The sequence below is a fragment of the Lycorma delicatula genome, chromosome 7, assembly GCF_047948215.1.
Source record: "Lycorma delicatula isolate Av1 chromosome 7, ASM4794821v1, whole genome shotgun sequence".
In the NCBI taxonomy this organism is placed as follows: Eukaryota; Metazoa; Arthropoda; class Insecta; order Hemiptera; family Fulgoridae; genus Lycorma; species Lycorma delicatula.
This window is the reverse complement of record NC_134461.1, coordinates 116,708,687-116,731,379: the sequence shown is the minus strand read 5'-3', so window position 1 is coordinate 116,731,379 and position 22,693 is coordinate 116,708,687. Positions and strand designations below refer to the sequence as shown.

General features: G+C 28.1%; 1 protein-coding gene across 1 annotated transcript in view; it reads right to left on the bottom strand.

The window, feature by feature from the left end:
- ss (aryl hydrocarbon receptor spineless) overlaps positions 1 to 22,693 on the bottom strand; it is a 678,242-nt gene that overhangs the window by 372,185 nt on the left and 283,364 nt on the right. The window contains exon 2 of the mRNA XM_075370601.1: positions 8,805 to 8,995. Coding sequence (XP_075226716.1) covers positions 8,805 to 8,995 — 191 coding nt within the window. The remainder of the gene's footprint in view (positions 1 to 8,804; positions 8,996 to 22,693) is intronic.

The following is a 22,693-nucleotide window of genomic DNA, read 5'->3' as shown; positions in this document are numbered from 1 at the left end:
AAATCTTGATTATCCATCCAGCTCTCTGCAGCTGACAAGGCCGCCTGCTCTCTTTCTTCCAGTTGTGGTCGTGAATTAGCACAAACTAAAAGGAGATAGTCATCGGTGAAAGCTTGGACCCCTTATGGAAATGTAAGTACCAGAAATTCGTCGAAAACCAGGTTCCACAGCAGGGGACCGAGAACGGAACTCTGCGGGTTTCTCTTGGTTACGGAACAAATTGCCATCTTCGAAATCTTATTTTAGTGACATAATATATGAATTTTCTCTTGGATAGTGTGATCCTTCCCAACCACCATATTTCTCTTTGGGAGTTGAACGCCAAGCTGCCTCCTGCATAATCAAGGTCAGTCGCTGAGTCGCATCATCGATGTCATTTGGGCATTTCATAATAACTGCTCTAGGGAGCCTGCCTTCCACCCAGCTTCGATATGATTCCCAGGATCTGCAGTACTGGGCATTCCTTCTTCTTTAATTACCCCCATGTTTGTTTTGTTTTTTTGGGTCCCTAGGTCATGAAATGATAAAAAATGAAAAATAACCATACATCCACACTTGCTTTCATGCAGCATGATACCAGGAAAGTAATAAATGAATAAATAATTTCTTTCCTGTTTACATTATTTGATGATAAATGTTGTACGTATATTAATATGATATAGGCGGTAGATATTGTGTTTTTATATTCATTGGTGAAACCACATGATATTATAAAGTAATATTTTAAATTAATATTTCTACTTCGTAATACATACGTACGTATTACGAGAAAGAATTTAGATTATATTCCAATTATATCAATTTGTTTGTACTTTTTTTTTTCTGATACCCTAGCTCATTTAATATCATTCTGTAGTAATAATAATTACCGATATATTATGTGCATTTAACCTATTAACAACATCAACAACTACCGCAACAACCTCGTAAAGTACAACAGATATATCTCAACTGGCTAGCAATTAATAATATTAATGCATACGTATAGGTCAATGCATAAATTCATACATATACATTTAGCTTAACTACTTATGTTTAATTTATTATATTTCATGATTGTACATATATATGTGTGTGTGCGTATATACAACCAAGTTAATTCCATATATCATTTAGATATATTCTTTTCTATTCTTGTATACATTTATACTTATTAGTACTACATGTAAAAAAAAAAGAAGAAAAATAAGTTTTCCTCAACGTTTTACTCAAAAGTTCGTTTACATATATTTATTCTCATAGACTACTGACTTTTTCCTTTTTTAAATTGTTAATCGTGACATTTTTCTTCGCGTTGTGTAACATTTATTTATTTATTATAACATAATTTACCTTACATTAGGTTTACTGATTTATTACTATTAGTTTATTTATGTAAACATACATTAAAAATTTTATATTTTATATATATAACTTATATTCATTTTATAAAAAATTTATGCATTATTCTTTTCTTAAATTATTATTACTTATTTTTTAACGACAGTATTTCATATCTACCATATTTATAGTTTATAAACGATATATACGTATAGTATTTATTACTTAACATAAAATAAATTATAAAAATACATAACGTATTATGTATATAATGGATTGTAAAATACGAGTTTGAATTTATAAGTGGTTTTATGTTATCGTACATGCGCGCGCATACACAGTTTACATCACACTGCAAAACTGTTAACCCGGCCAAAAGGCAACTAAATTGTCGTAGAATATCAAACAAGAATATTAACCCAAGGAAAAGTGTCATTACTATTGAAGATTTTTTTTTATTAATTAAGCAGAAATATGGGATATTTAAATCAAACTGCAATGTATTTATCTTTTAATGGGCATAAACAATGTTTATAATAAACCAAAAGCTTTTTATAATTTCAAAAAATTTATTTCCCAATTTTAAAAAAAAAATTTAACGTATACATTTCAATTTAACAGTGAAATTTAATTGAAAAAAAAATACGAAGAAAGTCATTTTTTATTCAAATCTTTTAATCTAATTCGAAATTGCGAGTTAAAAAATTCTTAACTTGTACCTATTTTTTAAATATTTTTATTACACTATGATTAATTTTAACTGTTTTACAGAAAGTAAAGTATGGTATCAGTCAAAAAATTGGGGTCTAGGTTTTTGCATTTCTTTACGTGTCATGACAGGGACTTCAAAAAACGAATCAAAAAAAAAATAAAACAAAAAATAGAGGGTAATGCTCGTACCTGCATATGTACTTGCGTTGTGCTTAAAGCTTAATCACTTATGAGTGGATAAACCGATTTTGATGAAATTTTGCATAGAAACTATGAATATGGGGCAATTTGTTGGTAAAGGTATGGGTCAATATTTGCAGGGGATAGAGTAATTGCTTATCTGCGGTAAATTTCTCAAAATTTTGCAAACATAATCCCACTTTAAATTTAGCTTAGTAAATGAATGCATGTTTATCTTTCCATTTTTAAAATATATTTTACTCCAAAATTTCCCCTTTCACAATGATAGAAAAAAGCTAATTTTTTTTTATTAATTGCATATTTTTAACCGATTTTTTTAAATGTCTTTCTATGCATAATAATAATGAAAGTGGCCCCCTCCAAAAAAATTGTTCGGGGCACATTGGAAGAGGGAAAGCCAATCAAATTTTAAAAATACCGATTTTTGATTTTTTTTTTACTTTTTAATATATTTTTTCACTACATAAAAATAAATAACCAGTGCCAGGAAAGTGATAAACCTTTGTTTTAAGCTTTTTTTTCATTCTCTTGATTTAATATTACATTCTTACACAATCGGTTTTTCAGTTATTGACATCTTTATTAAATCTTTAGATTATTTTAATCAGAAATGGTTGTTATTAAAAGTAAAATAACTTATAAATTGGATGGATAAGTGGAAAAAATTTGACCAAAAGTTTTCAAGAAAATTGGATGGTGAGTACACCACAAAAAAAAATTTATTTTGGGGTATCAGAATATATGAGTAATTATCAACATTTTTTGGCATTTCACATAGATATAAATTCGATTTAAATTTGGTATATTTACCGACATTTAAAAAAAACTGAGGAATAAAGTAGCACTACTATACTTTTTTTTTTTATAAATCAATGAACTGTTACTCTATTCAAGCGATTCAAAATAAAAAAAATTATGTAAACGTTATTTGATTATTATAACATAAACATTCAAAATTTTCCAAATAAATTCTAAATAAAATATTAATCTATAGTATAATTACAAAAAAAATTCGTTTTTAAAGAATTAAATTCACAATAAGAAAAAAATTACGTTGACATACATAAAAGTTTGTTATTTATGGAAGGAACAAAACAAAGTAGATTATTGAGCATTTTTGAATATTAAATACTTTTTATACACATTCATGGATATAAAAAAATTCATTCCAGGAGGTTAAAATCTTAAAAAAATACAGGATCATTTTATTATAATTTCTAAAATAGAGAACAGGAAGTGATTTATAGAATAGTTTTATCAATGCATGTTTAAAGGTAAATCTTGCGATGTAAAATATTAATTCAAGAAATAGGCTTAATAAAAAAATATTTGTGCAATAGATGTAGTTTAAGAAAAAAAGAATTGCAGTTTGATGTGAAAAACGGGTTGAAAATGTTTGGCGCTATTTTTCAGGAAAACTTTTTTATGTTTTTTGAGTTTATCTACTTGAAAAGATTTAAAATAATACAAATTTTTAAATTCAGAAAAATTTTTTATTAAATAATGATGAATGTAAAATAGTAAAATAATATTCAATATATTTATTTATTTTTTTAATTACATTTCCGGTCGATATAAATATAAAAACGATATAACAAAACTATGGAATAAAATCAGCATTTTAAAAATTTTACGGTTCAAGTATAGAGATAGAAAAACAATTTATAACATTTACAGGAACCAAACTGCAACACTAATAATCTAAGAATTAGAAAAAAGTCGACAAGGATGTTCCCTATCCCTGTTACTTTTTATTCTTTACATAGAACTAACAGTTAATGATGTTAAAGAACAATCTAGAGCCGGAGTTACAGTGCAAGGTGAAAAGATAAAGATGCTACGATTTGCTGATATAGTAATTTTAGCTGAGGGTAAAAAAAATTCAGAAGAAACAATGAATAGCATGGATGGAGTTCTTTGCAAGAACTACCCCATGAAAATAAACAAGAACAAAACGTAAGTAATGAAATATAGTAGAAGTAGAGTAGATGGACTGTAAATATAAAAATAGGACGAGAAAAGACTACGGAGGCAGGAGAATTTTGTTATTTGGAAAGTAGAATTACTAGGGATGAACAATCAGGAGAAAAATAAAATGCCGAATAGTCCAGGAAAAACGAGCTTTTAGTCAGAAATATAATTTACTTACATTAAAAATTAATTTAAACATCAGGAAAGCATTTTTGAAATATATGTTTGGGGTGTAACTTCATACGGAAGTGAAATTTGGACGATCAGATTTGAAAAGAAAAGATTAGAAGCTTTGGAAATATGGTGCAATGGAGAATGTTAAAAATCAGGTGGGTGGATAAAGTGACAAATGAAGAGGTGTTTTACCAAATTGGTGAAGAAGAAGCATTTGGAAAATATAGCTAAAAGAAGAGACAGACATTGTATGTCATTTCTTTAGGGGAATAGTCGATTTGATATTGGAAGGTAGATTGGTAGGTAGATGGGAAATATTGTGCAGTCAGGCAACGTTTGGAATATGTAAAACAAATTGTTAGTGATGTATGGTGTTTTGAGTATATCGAAATGAAACGACTAGCACTAGATAGGGAATCTTGGAGAGCTGCATTGTTACAGAAGATTTATCACGGACAAAGAACATTTAACATTTTTAAAAATCACTAAAAAATTAAATTTTTAACATTGCCACAATCTACGTGAAACGAAGTTTAAAAGAATAAATAGTAATTTTACATACAATATCTTTAATAAATTGTGAATTAAGTATTTATTTTTAGTAAAAAAGGGTAGTCGTACATGTATTGTTACGTCACAAATTTTCCAAGAGGAAATGTACCAGATTTTCACATTCCCACTTCTGTGGTGAATTAATTCATCAGTAAAAAAAAAGGCGTAAAAATTACTATTCTTTTCTAGTTGTGACCTTAATATTTGTAAATAAGTTTTTTGAGCTTTTTTTACTGCAGCGTTTCATCAATCACTCAAATTCTGTAATTTTAATTTTTAAATATTATTCTTACAGTTATTTTCGAACAAATGATTTTCAAAGTCGAAGATTCTGAGGTCTAAATCCTAGTTAAAGTTAATTGCTGTCAAATAGATTTGAATATTAGACAATGGAATTTGAGTACTAGATCGTGGATAACGGTGTACTATGATGGTTGGGGTTCAATTAACCACAGGTCTCAGGAATGGTCGGTCTGAGTTTGTACAAGATTATCTGTTTGAACAGATTGCTACGTACACTTTAGGAAAAAGTATAATAAAATTCTTACAATATATTCGTATTGGTATATAATCGTATTTTTAATTTTTTTTTTAAATATTTCTCATAAAATATTTTTCTTTCTTTAAGTAAGTCTTTTTTGTTTCAATTTCAGTTTTTTTTTTTTTTGTTTTATTACAAATAAAAATCGTATACACATTCAGCTCTTTTAAATGTTTATAAGTAAAAGAATTCCAGACATACAATTTTTTTATTGCATCAGTGAAAAAATATAGAAGGTTGAAATAAATTTAAATGCTATAAATTAATGAAGAATAGATAAAAGGAGATTATTAAATAAATACGAATAGGATAAAAAAGAAAAAAAAAGAAAAGGAACGCAAAGCGTAAAGGCGAAGTTGTGTGGATCGTGATTCAGAATTGATTCCAGAACGTGGTGGCAATGCGGAGACATATCTTACACAGTTCTTAGCATACCTTTTGCATGTAAAGGTGTTGACCAGATATATGGACCGATTGCCGTAGTCTGAGAGAATAAATAAGGCTAGCAATAAGTGTACGACTGGAAGCTGATCTGGAGATATCCAGTCAAGACTTCTTAGCTTTAGTGCTGGAATCAATTAAACGTTGGGGACGGCGCACCCTATACCTTATTTTTCTGATATCAATTCAACAAAAACTTCTCTACTTTACAAATCTCATTCATCTTATTTGCCAAACGATTTTTCTTTTACATTATCAAAAGATTTACGTTTGTTTTATTTATTTATTTTTTATTCGTAACGAAAAATAGAATTAATTCAACCTTTCTAAAATCTAGAGACCATTCACTGTTTTGATAATATTACGCTTGTTGTATAATATAATAAATCCAAAAGTTATCGTTTTATTTAATAGGCCTATTCTTTAAAAAGCAAAAATAAAAATATAACATTCTAGCAAAAAAGTTTAATGTAAAAATTCATGGAGATGATGAATAAAAACTTACTGATTATTATTGATTAAAAAAATGTTATATGTTAAAAGATATTTATTAAAAAAAAAAAATCATTCCAATTTTTTATCCTAAAAAAATAGAACGAGAAAAAATATTTGCAAAATAGTACAAGACGTTTTGAAAACATTGCGTTAGATATTACTAAAAAAATAAAATTTGATGTTGATGATCCCCACCCGAAATCAATTACAGTAAATATTAATAATAAATTAAATTAAAAAAATAATACAATAATACAGTATCTGTATACAATAAAATCCTTGAAGCGAATGTGTATATTTGACAAGTCATATGCATAAGTAAATAAAGTAACAAAGAACAAAATTCTTATGTGAAATAGCTAGCCGTTCAGTGCTCCGTCCGTTGGACTTCCGGGGCTCAAATCGACCCAGGCAAAACACGGAGCCATCCCAAAGCTCCACCGAGTCTTGGAGCCTACCTCAGGGCCACAAAATTCGCTTCGGAAGTCATTCTCGTCACAGCGTTTGTTACCCTCATGTTTGTGAGAATAATACTAATAAATAACAATTAAACAAACCTGAAAAGAAACTAAATTATACAAGACAGAATAGTATTAACTATCATAAATAAAGTACACAACCTTTTGTCGGTGAAAAATCATTACTTGTTTCTGTTGCTATGGTGACAGAAATCTATATAAATAAAAATATAAATGTTCGTTTGTTCAAAAACTTAAATTTCCGATAGTTCTTAACCGATTGCTTTGAAATTTTTACATTACGTTGCATTCGAATACGCGCGTCTTATTTTATACCTAAGGGGTCACACTTTGACAGGTAAAAACATGTTTTTATTTGAAAAAAACAGCGCTATCTGTTGGACGTAAAAGCAACACACGCTATACTAAATATTTTACGATTCCATTACAATGTTTACGATATGTGTGTCCGCTGTAGACTAAAGAACTACCGATTTACGCGCGGGGAAAAAGGGGAAAGGGAAAAATCGGGAGAAAGGGAAAAGGTGAAAGGAAAGAAGGGGAAAATGGAAAAAAGAAAAAAAGGAAAAGGGGAAACAAGGGAAAGATAAATGGAGGAAGGAAAGAGAAGGGGGAAAGGAAAATGGAAAAAGGAAAACGGAATGTGGTAAAAATGAAAATGGTTTAAAGGAAAATGGCAAAGGGGAGGGGGAAAAGAAAAGGGTTATAGGGAGAAAGGTAAAAGGGAAAGGGTATTTTTTTGTGAAATTCCGTATGTTCATTTTGTTAATTGTTCATTTAATCTATTTGTATATACTCAAATCTAGCAATAGTGAAGCATTGCGGGTCTGCTAGTATAAATAATAAAATGAAAGAATTAATTTTTTTTCTTTGATTTACAACTTTACGCCCTAGGGGGCTATGACCTCGGTCCATGGCTTAAAATCTTTCCTGGAATAACACGAATGTATCTTGCAAATTTTGATAGCAATCTGTCAGTTGATTCTCGCGTGGTGCGAGAATAAACAGACAAGTTTCGACTTTATATATAAGTGTGCAATATAATAAAGGATAAAAACAGTTAATCCATTTATCCCCCAACGGGATTTGTATAACAAAGAGTAATGCTGATATATCGATATTTACATTTCCCATTAATTTCATTACAATTTTAAGACAACGACTTTTTCATTTGTTCTTTATAACCGCGTAAACTACTGGATCGAATATAACGAAATTGTAACTACAGCTTTATTATGACCTTCGGTACGTTTATCGTAGTTTTCAATAATTTTCTTTTAAAAATCTAAATTTTTTTCTTCCTTGAGATTAATTTTAAAAAAACAGGAAAGCATATATTAGAAATTATGGTTTCAAAAGAAAAAAAGTTTCTCTACTAATTATAAAAATATTTAACAACATAGATGGAATTATTACGACCTGTTGGCTAATAATTAGCGATTTAAAAGATAGTAAAAAAAAAATAATAATAATTTAGCTTAATTTAATAAATCACATTTTCTTAAAAACACTAAATACTCATAAAAAACTGTTTAGGATATTTTTTAACTAAAGTTATAAAATCCTTATTCTTAACAGAATTAAAGAAAAAAAGTCAATAAATTACTACTGTTTAATATAGGTCAACTGTCAATTATTCCGTATCCTTGAATCTTGATAGACGAGTTGCTGGGATAGCATCTTGGCAGTACATTATTTGTTTAAGATCTAATTACATTCCTCAGCATATATTATTTTAGTTGTATATTTATAATACCAGACAACAAATTTTTGTAATTTTAGAAAATATTTGACTTAAAAAAAACAATAAAATGGATTAAATTACAGTTTAAGTTTTATATATATATATATATATATATATATATATATATATATATATATATATAACCAGCAGTATTTATATTTCAGTAGTAGTTTACCTTGGAAGTAGCTTTTGGTGCGAAGATAACTGACTGACAGCCTGAGAATGGAGAGGCGATCCAGTTTTGAGAGTATATTTTGTTCAAAGGGTAATAAGTTGGCCAGGGTATCTAATTCAGCATTTAGACGTTCCCTATGCCTTTTACTTGGATTACTTTTTGTAACACCGTCTTTTGGAGGTGGCTTTAAGCTGAAACAAAAAAAAAAAACATAAAAATTTAATTTCTATTTATTAAGATTAAGTAAATTAAAAAAATTATATTATTAATTTTCGCTTGTATATGATTCTTTACATAAATTAAGAAAATTGTAATGGTTTATTTATTTTTCAATTAAATTTCTATTAGTTGTCGAGAATATCTCATAGTCTGATTATAAAAAAAAATAATAAAGAAATAAAAGTTAAGATTGTTTTCTGAAAGAGATGGTTGTTAAGTCAGTAAAGTAGTTATTACTGCATGACTTTAATGTACAGTATTTCACCTTTATTAGATGCTGATTTTTCATGCCACGTTTATTACATTCATTACTTTAAGGTTAAGTGGTGATTAACCCTAAGTATAGTTAAGTTACCGTAGTTACTAGACTATAAATGTAAATTTTTCTTTTTTTAAATTATCAGTTTTATTTAAAAAATAAATATATTACCTTTCATGAATTTACGCAAACAGATGTTGCTTAAATTATAATTTCTTCCATTCTATAATAGATGTTAGCTAAAAAATTATTTCCTGAAAAAAAAATCAATCAAGTAACTTTACGCCACTTACAAGCTACGATTTACAATAAAAAATCAAGATTATTTTAGTTGTAGAAAAAGGGTAAGAAGGATAAACAGTATAAAGGTAAAAATACAATAGATAAAAATAGTTAATTGAGGATCAATAATGAAGTTTCTAATAATGAATAATGTCAGGAACAAAGTTCCTTGCAATCGTTATTTATTCTTATACAGCAAAAAAATAATGATACATGAGAATAGTTAAAAAAATTATTTTTTATATTTTGATCGGTTTTCCCAACCACAATATTGCCCCGTAGTTTATTTTTTGGATTACTTGAACTACTACTCTCCTTAGGAATACATAAAAAAAATCGGTTAAAGATACGCAATAAATAACATTTTTATTTTATTTTTGGAGAAGTGGGAAATTTTGTCGCAATTTTTTTTAAAATGATAAGATAAGCACACAATCTATATACTAATCTTTATATAAAGTGGGATTGTTTGCAAAATTTTAAGGAAATTGACCCCCAAAAATCTATCTACCCCACCCCCTGTTGATATTGTCAATAAAATTGTACTAAAAACTGCCCCATATACCCTAATATCTGTACAAAATTTTATCACAATCGCCTTATCTAGTTAAAATTTATTAAACTTCGAATATGCCAACATACGTAAGAACATTACCCCCGTTTTTTTTTTTTGGGGGGGGGGGGTGGGGGGTCCCTGGGTCATAAAACGTCGAGAAATGCAAGCAAACCTATACCTCATTTTTTGACTGGTTATCATACTTTCCTTTTTGCAGCGTAGTTTTAGGATATATGATGACAGGATAGTAAAAGTGGATAAGGAATCATGCATTAAGGAAAATATTTTAAATTTTGTTTGGTGGTTAAGTGATTTTCTGTTAGATTTCATTATTGACATCACTAAGGATTTCAGACTCATAAATTTTTTACCTTTAGATAAAACAAAAAATTAGGATCATTTAAATGTTGGAAGTGCTGTGGCCAATTGAAATCTGCTAATTGTAAATAACTTATACAGTAAAAAATGCTCGCTGAAGTTTCATTCATGCTCGAGGGCGTTTTGGTATAAGCTCACTGAAATTTGCATTTACGCTGATGAATTGGTATTTTCTGTAATTTTGGGAATAATAAATTTGATACATTATGATGATATTTAAAAGGTTAGTTTTAACAAATAGGGTAGTTTAACACCATAGAGTGAGTCACCATGTGACTCACTGTATAATCGCGTATGAAAAATACACCAATGCAAAGTCAACTTAACCTCAAATTGAGGTTATATTGTCTGTTGTCCTTAAATTAAGGGTAAATGAAAAAAGACCTAACCGATCATCACAAAATTTTCACATGCACAACTTACGGTACATTACATTTGAGCCACAAATTTTATACGTAGGCCTAAGTATATATATAAATAAGGAGATTATATTTTAAAATGGAATGGTATGAATGATATTTTCGTACTCCTCATACCTCAAAACGTAATTCATTTCCATCCCCAACTCGCATCGTGCGACCCAAAGTAATACGGTACATTTCTTCGGAAAGTCAGTAAAAAGTAATGGAACGTAATAAAAAAAGGATATTAAGGAATTATGGGGAACAACACAATATACATAAAACTACAGAATTTTGTTTTTTATATAGTAAAATTGCAAAGGATTAAAGAAGTAAGATAGACATCAAAAACAAGATTTTTGGTAAAGAATAGACGTTAGGAAAAAACAGAAAGGAAAAAATGAATCCATTTGAAATGTTTTGTTACAGCTCAGGATAAAATAATGAGTAATTTTAATTATTTTAATTGAATAATTCGATAATACCTTTATTTAAGATGTAGTTATGGACAGAGATATTATCATATTTTTCTGAAATTTTATACAATATTTTTTTAATTTAATTTTCCAGAGGAAAGAAGTATATAATAAAATTTTATGTTTCATAGTGGTCAATATCTTTTATAAACAAGGGTGATGGAGAGGTAAGATGTAAGCCTCTTTTGACATCACCTTTCCAATCTGTTTACGAGTTTTATAATTATTAAACACTTTTTATTATAGTTTTACGAGAAAAAGCATCACAATAATAACTTCTATCTTTATAAAAGAATTTTATAAAAACTTTTTTTCATAAAAATGTATTGTTTTTATTCGTTTATTGTTACTTTTTTCATATTATTTAACCAAAGCGGGTAATTTATTTTTATAGTATAACTAAATATATTAAGATTATTTTTAAAGTTTTTTTTATTTTTTGATATCAACGTTAGATAGACTTTAAATACAATTTTTTTTTTTTTTAATATTCGATTATACAAAAATTCAAACGTAATACAGTACTGTAAATAATCATACTGAAACACAATAGGAGATAAAATGCTACGGATCGGATTTAAAAGCTTGTTATGTATAAATGTACATACAAGTTCACTATAAAATCAGAATTGTATTTTGAATACAATTAGATGTAAAGTTGAAATAATACAAGAAATACCGTACTTTAAATTTCATATAAAAATTATATTGTCAACAATTAGAGTAACCTATAAGATACTAAAAATATAATTTTTCTCTTTCTTGTGTTTGTGTATGTTTTAATAAAGAATAAGAAGACCAGATCGTTTAAAATAAAATGACTGAAACGAAAATAACAGCATTCACTGCGCGGAAAAAAATAATTTAAGAGAATACTGTAATTTTTTTCTTTACATAATAATTATCTGACAAAAGACAGTAATATACGTGTATTATCCTTCTATCACAATGAACATTTTTTTAAATCTCTCAAACATAAGGTTGTTCAGTTAAAGTTAAAACAGTCATTATAAAAGAAAATAGTAAAACCTAAGGATAAATAATTCGTTTATATATATATATATATATATGTGTGTACGTATACATTATAACTTAAATAAATTAATTCTTTTTTCAGTGAAAGAAAAAATTAAATGATCGCAACTAAATACTTGTTACTAATTTTTTCTTCTACAAACATTGAACCCACAGCCCGTAGGTACATATGGCATTCCACTCTTTCTTATTGAGACATAATTTATGCTTTTTTTCCCCAAATATTTCAAACAATATCTTTCTATTACTATTCTAAATAATAAGAATTTTTTATGTTTTAATTGAAATAAGATCATATTTTTAAATCTCAAGATACTTCTTTTTTGTTAATGATTTAGTTGTTCTTATTTAATTAATGATGACTAATGCAATAAAATTAATTTAAAAAAATTCTAGCGCAGTTCTGTACAAGAAGACTGAAATTTCGTTACTTTATTTTTTTCTTTTGAAAAATATAATCACTTCATTCTAATCTAAAACTTACAGAAAAAGTTTTTGAACCATAAAAAATAGTTACACGTCAAAAGACACTACAATAAAAAATAAGAAAACTTAAAATAGATTTTCAACTCATTTACCTCTGTGACTCAATGCATAAGGTCGTAAGAAAAATATACCATTACACAAATCAACATAACCTCAACTTTTCTCGACGTTAAATTCAGCGTTACTTAAAACAACAAATCCATCGATAAATACACCAATATAAAAGTCAACGTAACCTCAGATTGAGATATGTTGTCTGTTTTCGAGTTGTCAACCTTAACTTGAGTATAAATGAAGAAAGGCTCAACCAATCATCATCAAATTTTCAGCACAACTTCAGGTACACTACTACAGTTTATGTAAATTTCAGTGAAATTGATCAAGTAGTTTTAAAGATTTTCGAGCCACAAATTCCATACAGGTTTATATATATATAGAGCTATATACTGTGATACTTTCGTACTCATCACACCTCAAAAAGTAAAGAAAATTCAATTTCACGCCCCACTCCGACCGAAAGTAAAAGTACTTTCTGTAATACTGTATACTTGTATACAGTATTAATGTAATACTGTATTAAATTAATACAGTATTATACTGAATACTGTAATTTTCTTCAAAAAGTTAGTAAAAAGTAATGAAATGTGATACAAAAAGGTTATTGAAGAATTAAAAGAAAACAAATACACATGAAGTACAGAATTTTGTTTTTTATATAGTAAAACTGCAAAGTATTAAAGAAGTAAGATAGACATCAAAAACAGACGTAGAACTCTTGAAAGTATTTAAGTATACTTTTCGGTAATGGATGGACATTAAGAAAAAAACATAAAGGAAAAATGAAATCCCTCTAAAATCTAGAGTTACAGCTTAGGATAAAATAATGAGACATTTAATACGATCTTTCGACAAGCCAAAGATATTATCCAATTTTTATTAAATTTATACAAACGTTTCAATGGAGAAAGAAATAACCTCAACTTTTTTTCGAATTAAGCGTAATTAACTTAACTAAGTTAACTAAGCTTAAATTAAGCGTAACTCAAGAACGACGCAACCAATCTTCATCAAATTTTCTCATTACTACTTCAAATACCCTACAACAGCATATATAAATTTCAATGAAATTGATCGAGTAGTTTTAAAGATTTTAGAGCCAAAATAAATTTATACATAGGTCTATGAAACCCGATTTTAAAGTAAATGATATTTTCGTATTCCTCATATATCAAAACTTAAAACTCATTTTCATACCCCATTTCTACCACGGGACCGAAAATAATACCGTAATTTTCTTTGATAAGTCGGCAAATAAAAAATTTAAAGAAAAAGCAACTTAAAAAACACACCTTTCTAAAACAAAATATTTCGGTGATTGTTTTTTGAAACTTAATTTTTAAAAGTTGGCGCTAAAATATAATTAATTGTCGATATCGTACAAATATTAAATTTAGCATCGAATACAAAAAAAATCATATTTAGGCGTCTTTTTTTTCAATCGATTTTAAGGTTAATTTTGTTTGAAATATGGAAAGGTTTATAAAATATATTGCCGGTATGAAAAGAAGCCATTTGTAAAAAAAAATCTAAACAAGAAAAAATATAGATAAACGATGTAAAGAGACCGACCGTAACTGAACTAATGAGACGTCTATTTTCTGAATTATAGAAACAAAAGGCATATCAGTGAAGCGGGAAAATTTAAAAGCTTGGTTATTTATTTGAAGCTTTAGTAAGACCGATGAACCTGATGATATATTGTCATTCATTATATGCCATTTATTAAACATGGAAACATTGATAAGGTGTACGTTATGCTTTATTTATTAAGTGGTTTTTTAAAAACTGAGACTGCGTGGCGACTGTACGGAGGTTATTTCACAATCGGGTTCAATATTCTGCGTCATAAGCAGGTACCGTCTGTTCATGAAATTAACTTATATGTTAAAAATTGTGCCCACATTAAATTAAAAGGAGCAGCAAAAACAGTTTTAATGCCAGAAAACATTGATAGTGTCCGAACTGTTATAACATGCAGTCAAAAAATTCTACGACTAAACAATTATCATTGAACCATCGATCCATCGAGTCTTATAAAGGACTTAAGTTTTCACTTCTATAAAATCCAAATTGTTCAGGAACTGAAAAATGCTGATTTGATTGCTTTCATAAATTCTTTCGAGAAATGCAGAAGTGTTTGGATGTTAATTGAAAACTGATTCCATCATATCTTTATATCTGATGAAGCTCGTTTTCACCTGAACGACTAGGTAAATAAACAGAATAGTCAATATTCGAGCGCTGAAAATCTATTCAGTTATATGAGAAATCGTTGCATACACCGAAGGTACATTCTGGGGGCACTTTTGTCATCTGGCTTTATTGGACAGTTCTTTTTTCAAGACGGGATAAATGCAGTGCTTACATAATCATGGTCATATTGTAATGGGTACCATGATTCGACTTATCAGAAAATTTCGACATATCTTGGTGTTTCACATCCTCCCACCAAACCCCACCAAACCACTTCAGTTGAAAAGTTTATATAAAAATTTATATATGTATATATTTCACTTTCTTTTAGACACGATAACTGCCGTAATTTTGCGCAAATCTCTTCGAAATTGTTCCTTAAAAATAACTTTTCCAAAAATCTCAGTCGAGTTCGTTAAAAATGAGAAATGGGGGAAGCTTTTTCGAAAAAAATATCGGTATAACTTTCTTATTAAGTAAAATATCGAATTCGTTTAAAGTAAATTTTTTTTTACTCGGGGTTGAAATAATAATAATAATAATATGAAAGGGTAATAATATGAAAAGGGTAAATATATATGAAAATAATAATAATAATAATAATAATATATAATAATAATGAAAGGGTAACCGATAAAACGTTATTTGTTACGTACGGTCATTATATATCCTTGGAATAATATCGATATCGATTTACTGCTATTGATTTTTGTGATGGTTTATAAAAATAAATCAGAAACTAAAATTAAAAAAAAAAAATGTGATTAGAACATTACATTAGTATTGAACAGAATTAGATTTGTTTGAATAATAATGATATTAAAAATTATTTAAACGTAAAAACGGTTTATTGAAAATAAAAAAAATCATTTGATAAAATTAAACATTTATAACATGCTATAGTCTAGAGTCTAGACATCTTTATGATACTATTTTCTACTTTTTGTTAAAGATTCATGATTAAAACTGTGTCATTATTTAACGTCTTTCAGTTTTCAGCAATCCTTTGTTATTAAAGTAACCTTAAAAAATCACAACGAGGTTAATGTTTTATTTATTTATTTATTTATTTTTTATTAACTAATTTTTTATTTTTTTTCTATTTACCTTGATTTATTATATAATTAATTATTCATAATTTTACGATTATTTTTTTAATATGAAGAGCTTATATGTTATAATAATGTTTGCTAAGTTTTAAATGCCTATTTAAAAATAGATAAATAAACAAGCCTTTTTTTTATAATAAATATAACTCTGAAAAATGAAATAACTAATAAAATACTTCTCAATTATTTTTAAGATTTCGAATTAAAAATTAACAATCATATACATAAATTTTGACTATGAAAGATTTAAAAACTATTTTTTTTTTCATCTTAATATGTGCTTTGAATTAGCTTTATAAAATTTAAATATTTTAGTTTATTGTTATCATACGGGTAGATCTTCTAAAATACAACGCCCATGTAAAAAAAAATTGTACCCGTAAAACATAGAAGGCGAATAACTTGCATCTTCATAAAAGTAAAGAAAATATATAGAGATAAAACTGACGTTCATTAATTATAAAAAACCGTTTGTTAAGGTTTTCTGATGTCCCGGTAATTATATTGCAGTATTGTATCCCACGAATTTTCTAACCAATTATTTTCAAGTTTCACTTAAAAAATGGATTGAATATAAAAATGTTTTCATCTTATATATGATTATATTTAATCAACAAACTAATATTAATTTAATGTTTGTCGATAAAATTGTCTACGTGAACATTTTATTTTTAGGTAAAATAACTTTCATTTGCGTAGAAAAATATTAAAAAAAGATCAACAAAGCAAGGTTTATAAAAAATAAGTAATGGAATCGATGCAATTTTGTGTAAGTGATATTTGAACGTACATGTTATTAAATTCTGATTTTATTTTAATCAAGTACAGTTTTTTATCATTTACTTTAAAAAAATGTAAAATAAAAATTGTTTGCAAAATATTTTCCAGTAAACGTATGTATTTTCAGTGTAATTTTCTTTTTTTCGGAAATTTTTCACACTTCTAGAAAATATATTTAATTTATATTTAAAACATTCATTGTAAAATTAATAGGATATCATTATGTATAAAAAATATACATCGCTAATTAATGTTAGTACAGTATAACGTTACTTATTATGATTTTCCATGCTTTGTTTTCCATGAGGGGAGGGAATAAAGAGTATTTTGAATTTCTAGAGTGTAAATCCAGAATGTATGACAAAGTTCTTCCGGAACTTCACAACCTCCTCGTAAAAATAATGGAAAACGTTTATATGTCCTAAAATGGTTCGTTTGTGAGTTAAGGCTAGTGAAAGATTTCGCTCGAATTTCAGCTAGCCGTGTAAAATGTGGTCGCACTGAACTTTTTAGGACCTCAATTAAGGAGACAAATTAGTGATTTCTTATGGTTTGGGACCTCAAAAATCAAATAAAACAGGTTTCAGAACCGTATCTGCAGTGGTTTTTGAGAACTGATGTGAAAATCAATAAATTGGTGTAAAAACCCTTGTTTTTTATTTCTGTCGTACAATAACTTTGTTAAATGGGTAATAAACGCAATAAATGTTGAAAAAATTCGAATTTTCTTAATAAACAGTACATTTGTTAGAAAAGTATTACTGTAAATCTCCATTACCTACTATTGAAAATACTACCACATGAGCCGTGGTCGCAGGATTTGGCTCCTAGCATTCTCAAACTTGAAGAAATGGTTTGCTGAACGGAGATTCACTTTAAATGATGAAGTCAAAGTTTACATAATCATTTAATTTGTAGACCTAAACTTAGTGCATTAAACTGAGGGTATTAAAATTTGAAAAGTCGTTGTCTGAATGTATAAAATCGCAAGGTGGTGACTCACTGAACAGGAAAAAATGTGGAAAAATCTTGTTTTCATAGTCAGGGCGAGAAGACTTTCTAAACTTGCATTCGATTATTCTGCTTTGAGATCTGTAAGTTAATTTGTTAACTTATAACAAATTAACTTATAGTAAGGCTGTCAATAAAATAATATTCATTCTAAACACAGTTAAAATTTTAGGATTATATAATAATTTAACGGTATTTTTGGATGTATACTTTTATTTTAATAAATATTTTTAATATAAAACATAAATATACATGACAATCTAATATTATTAATAAAAAAAAAAGTTATATTGCTTTGTTTTCATTTTTAGTACAATTCAAAAGAAAAGGAGAACTAAATGGTAGTGGAAAAGGCCAAAAATAGCTTCTACGTCTACTATTAAATCAATAGCGTAGAACAGAATACAGTTTGGACGTAGATATTATTCGTATTTTAACGAAAATAATATACCTTTAAAGGAAAAAAATAATTATAACCCAGTTATTTATAATTGGCTTAAAAAGAATTAACGAAATATAACACTGAAAATTATATATAATTAAAATAATTTTCGTAATTGGAATGAAATAATTTATTTTTAAAAAAATATAGAAATTATCGGTATGTAAAACTTTTAAATACATTAATAATTAACACTAACTACTGAATAAGTGCCTTTATTTCATGATAGTTTATAGGGTTGTGTTAGGTAAACCTACCGAACCTTATTGTATAAGAATGTTGTTATGAAAGAAGGAAATATGAATATACTCTTCCAAGCACGTATTTCTTGTTCCTAATTACATAAAAAAATAAGTTTTATCAAGGTTTCAAATCTGCAAATTTGACGTTAATATTTAAGAAATCTGACTTATAACTATTTATAATATGACAATGACGCCACATTTTTAAGGTACATGCTATTTAGCCCCGATAGCCCCGAACAATTCCGTTAATTGAATTTGAACAAGTAAAATCTTACATATATATATGTAAGATTTTTTTATATATATATATATATATACTCGTATAAGCCGGTCGGGTCTAGCCAGGGGGTTCCACGTTGTTCGTTACCCTCATGATTTTGAGAATAACACTGATAAATAACAAAGTATTCAGTCTTTATAGAAACCTAAAAAAGAAACTAAATTACGAAAGATAGAATAGTGGTAAGTATGTTTACTAAAGTACACACACCTTTGACAAAGAAAAATTCAAATCTTATTTTTGTTACTGTGGTGACAGAAATTAATTTAATCTTTTCTTCTTTAATGAATATCTTTGACATCACCCCCAAGGCTGGAGGCTCCATCTATGGCTTAAAACGTTCCCTGGAATGACACGAATGTATCCTGCAAATTTTAAAGGGGTCGATTCTCGCGTAATGCGAGAACGATCGAACAAGTAAACAGACAAACAGAGAGACAAACTTTCGGCTTAATATATAATTATGGATAGCGTTAGCATATTCTAGCAAAATCGAGAAGCCCGGCATGTAAGCAGGCATGACATCGCCAATGACCTAAATATCCATCAACAAACAGCGTTAGACCGTTTTGAGAATGCTAGATACAAAAAGAAGCTCAACGGTTGGGTGCCGCAGTATCTCACTTAGAAAGATTTATCGATCGAATTTCTTTCTACGACTCTTTACTAAAATGTAATGAAATCGAGCTGTTGCTGAAGCAGTTAATCACGAGTGGTGATAAGTGGATAACATACAACAACAATGGTCAAACAAGATTGTGGTCGAAACACGGAGAAGCTCTACGGTCTGCAGTAAAGCCCACACTGACGCCCAGGTTGGTTATGCTGTGCGTTTGGTAGGATTGAAAGGGCATCATGCTTCACGAGCTGCTGCCGCCATGCAGAACGATAAACTCAGATCTATAGTATCGACGATTAACGCGATTGCACCTAGAAAAGAAATGGCCTGAACTGGTATACAGAAAAGTTCTCGCATACCGCGCTGAGAACACCAGATCACATAAATCTTAAACGACCCGTCAGAGATTGAAAGAACTTTATTGGATGGTTTTAATGCATCCACCGTATAGCCCGGTCCTGGAACCGTCCGAGTATAATTTGTTTCGCTGTCTGTAGTATTTCTTGAATGGTATAAAGACAGTTTCAAAAGAGGCCTGTGTAAACCACGTTTCACAACTTTTTGACCAAAAACCACATAAGTTCTATAGTGACGGGATTATGTAGTTGCTGGAAAAATGGCAGAAGATCATCGAAAAAAATGGTCCATATATGGTCTCATAAAGTTATTTTCCATTAACCATATATGTGTTCACAATTCTAAATGTCAATGTCTACATTAATTAGAATTTCCATTGTAATTTATTTCTGGATGTACTCTTACATCTCATCAACTTCTGAGCCGATCTGGATAATTCTTAAACAAATAGCTTTATTGAAATTTGAGTATTATTTTATTACTAAATATACCCAGATATGTCTGTAATATTTGAAGCAAAACCTCTTAATCAAAAATGTGTTAAGAAAAGGAGTAACTTTAAAAAATGAGCCGTTCATCAAAACATTAAAAGAGTTTTGATGATAATTAACTTAAAAAAGTTCTGTTTTCAAAATTTTTTTGTTCCAAAAAAAATATACGTTTCTATAGAAATAACTTTTTAAATATTTACGATGAAATTGGTGAATTTTAATTGAAAAAATATACTCGTATATTTTTTAAATAGTTTTAATTCATTAAATACATTTTTGCTGTAAATTTAAAAAAAATTGGATTTATATATAAAAAAGTATTTCTCTCGATAAATCTGCATTTTTATTACATTCTGTATATACGTACACGTATGTTTTCTTTATTAAATGTTTTATGTATTACGAAATAGATAAAAATGAAGTTGTTAAAATAATAGATTATCGTAATCTACTATCGTTAATAGATTACGATAAACTATTACTAAATAGATAGTAAGTGATTGCCACCACAAAAGGACAGATATAAAAATGAGGAATTAACGACATTTATGTATCTTGGTAACTGAAAAAAAATACACAGAAAAAAAAAGATTTTTTTTTACTAACAATGTGTTTAACTAGAACAAAAACGCTGACAACAAAGTTGTTATAGTTTCCTGGCACTGGTTATTTATTCTTATATATTGGGAAAATTATAATATATGAAAAAATTAAAAAAAAAAATCAATATTTTTTTACTCTTTCTGCTCCCCTGTTTATATAAAAGACTCTTATATAAAATACCTCTTTATTTAAAAGATACTGTTTATAAAAGAACTACCCTACACTTTATAGATAAATATAATACTCTCACTTTCACTACTGCTTACCAATAATACACCGAACAACTTCCTCCATTCACCCACTGTCCACGATGGAATACTTGCGACGTACTCTTTCACTCTGTTACCACACGCATATTGATATCGCTATCACCGCAACCGAGCTTGCGGAAGTATTCATTGTTATCGCTTGTTACCACGACTGCGATGAATACGGCCTTGAAGCACTCCCTCTCTCCGTTGGTCACTGATAGTATTTATATCCCCTGGCCAGAACCAGTACCCGCCTCATCTCTTTAATTGTTGAAGTGCAATAATTTCCGCACCCTTACGTTCTTAGTCCGGTCCGGACACCCTTCTGGTCAAACAATAGCTTTTGGAGGTGCCATTGTCTATATTATAAAGAACAAATTGTTAAACGGACCTGTTATTCTAGGAAAAGAATCCGTTTTAGTTCCTTCTGGATTCTTCTATTCATTATTTTTTTCTCTTTCTTTCTGCTTAATTGGAACAAATCCGTTATCCTGGTCCTGTTACATTATTTAATATTATTAAAAGTTTAAATATACTAAAAAAATTAAAAAAAATCGATATTTTTAAACTTTGATAGAATCCTCCACCCTCAATATCAATATTGTTCCCAAGTATTTTTTTTTTTTGAGGAGGGGGTCACTTACACTCTTTCTGTGTTTAGGAAAACAAAAATATTCTGTTAAAAAATATCCAATAACTAAAAGTTTTTTTTTTTGAGTTTTCGGAAAGGAGATGAATTTGAGGGATTTTTTTTTTTAACGGTAAGATAAGCAAGTATTCATGTAATGAATTTAATATAGAGTAGGATTATGTTTGCGAAAGTTTGAGAAAACTGTCCCCACCCCTTGCAGATATTGACAACAAAATTTCATTAACAAAACTGCTCCGTAAAAATAATTCTATCAAATTTCATCAAAATCGGTTTATTCCGTCTAAAGTTATTAAGCTTCAAACGCGTCAACATAGTACTTACGTATACACAAACATTTCCCTTCAATTTTTTATCTTTCTTTTAGGTCACTGGATCGTGGAACGTTGAGAAGTTCAAAAAGCCCAAAAGCCATTTTTTGATTGATTACCATATTTTCCTTTTTTAAGCATAGGTTTCAGCTTCCTTGCAGCATAGCAGAACTACGTTGCCAAGAAAGTTAAAACAAAGAAAAAAATTTATATCGTTCCTATTCATAATTCTTTAATTTATATTTTTATAGAAATTAAAAGTACTATTCTGTGATGAATGAAACTCAACATATTAATTCAGATATAACTTGAATTATTTATAAATAAAGTTAATATTTTATCGTTTTTTTTAAATAAAAATAAAAATATAATTGTAATATATTATTTAATACCTAT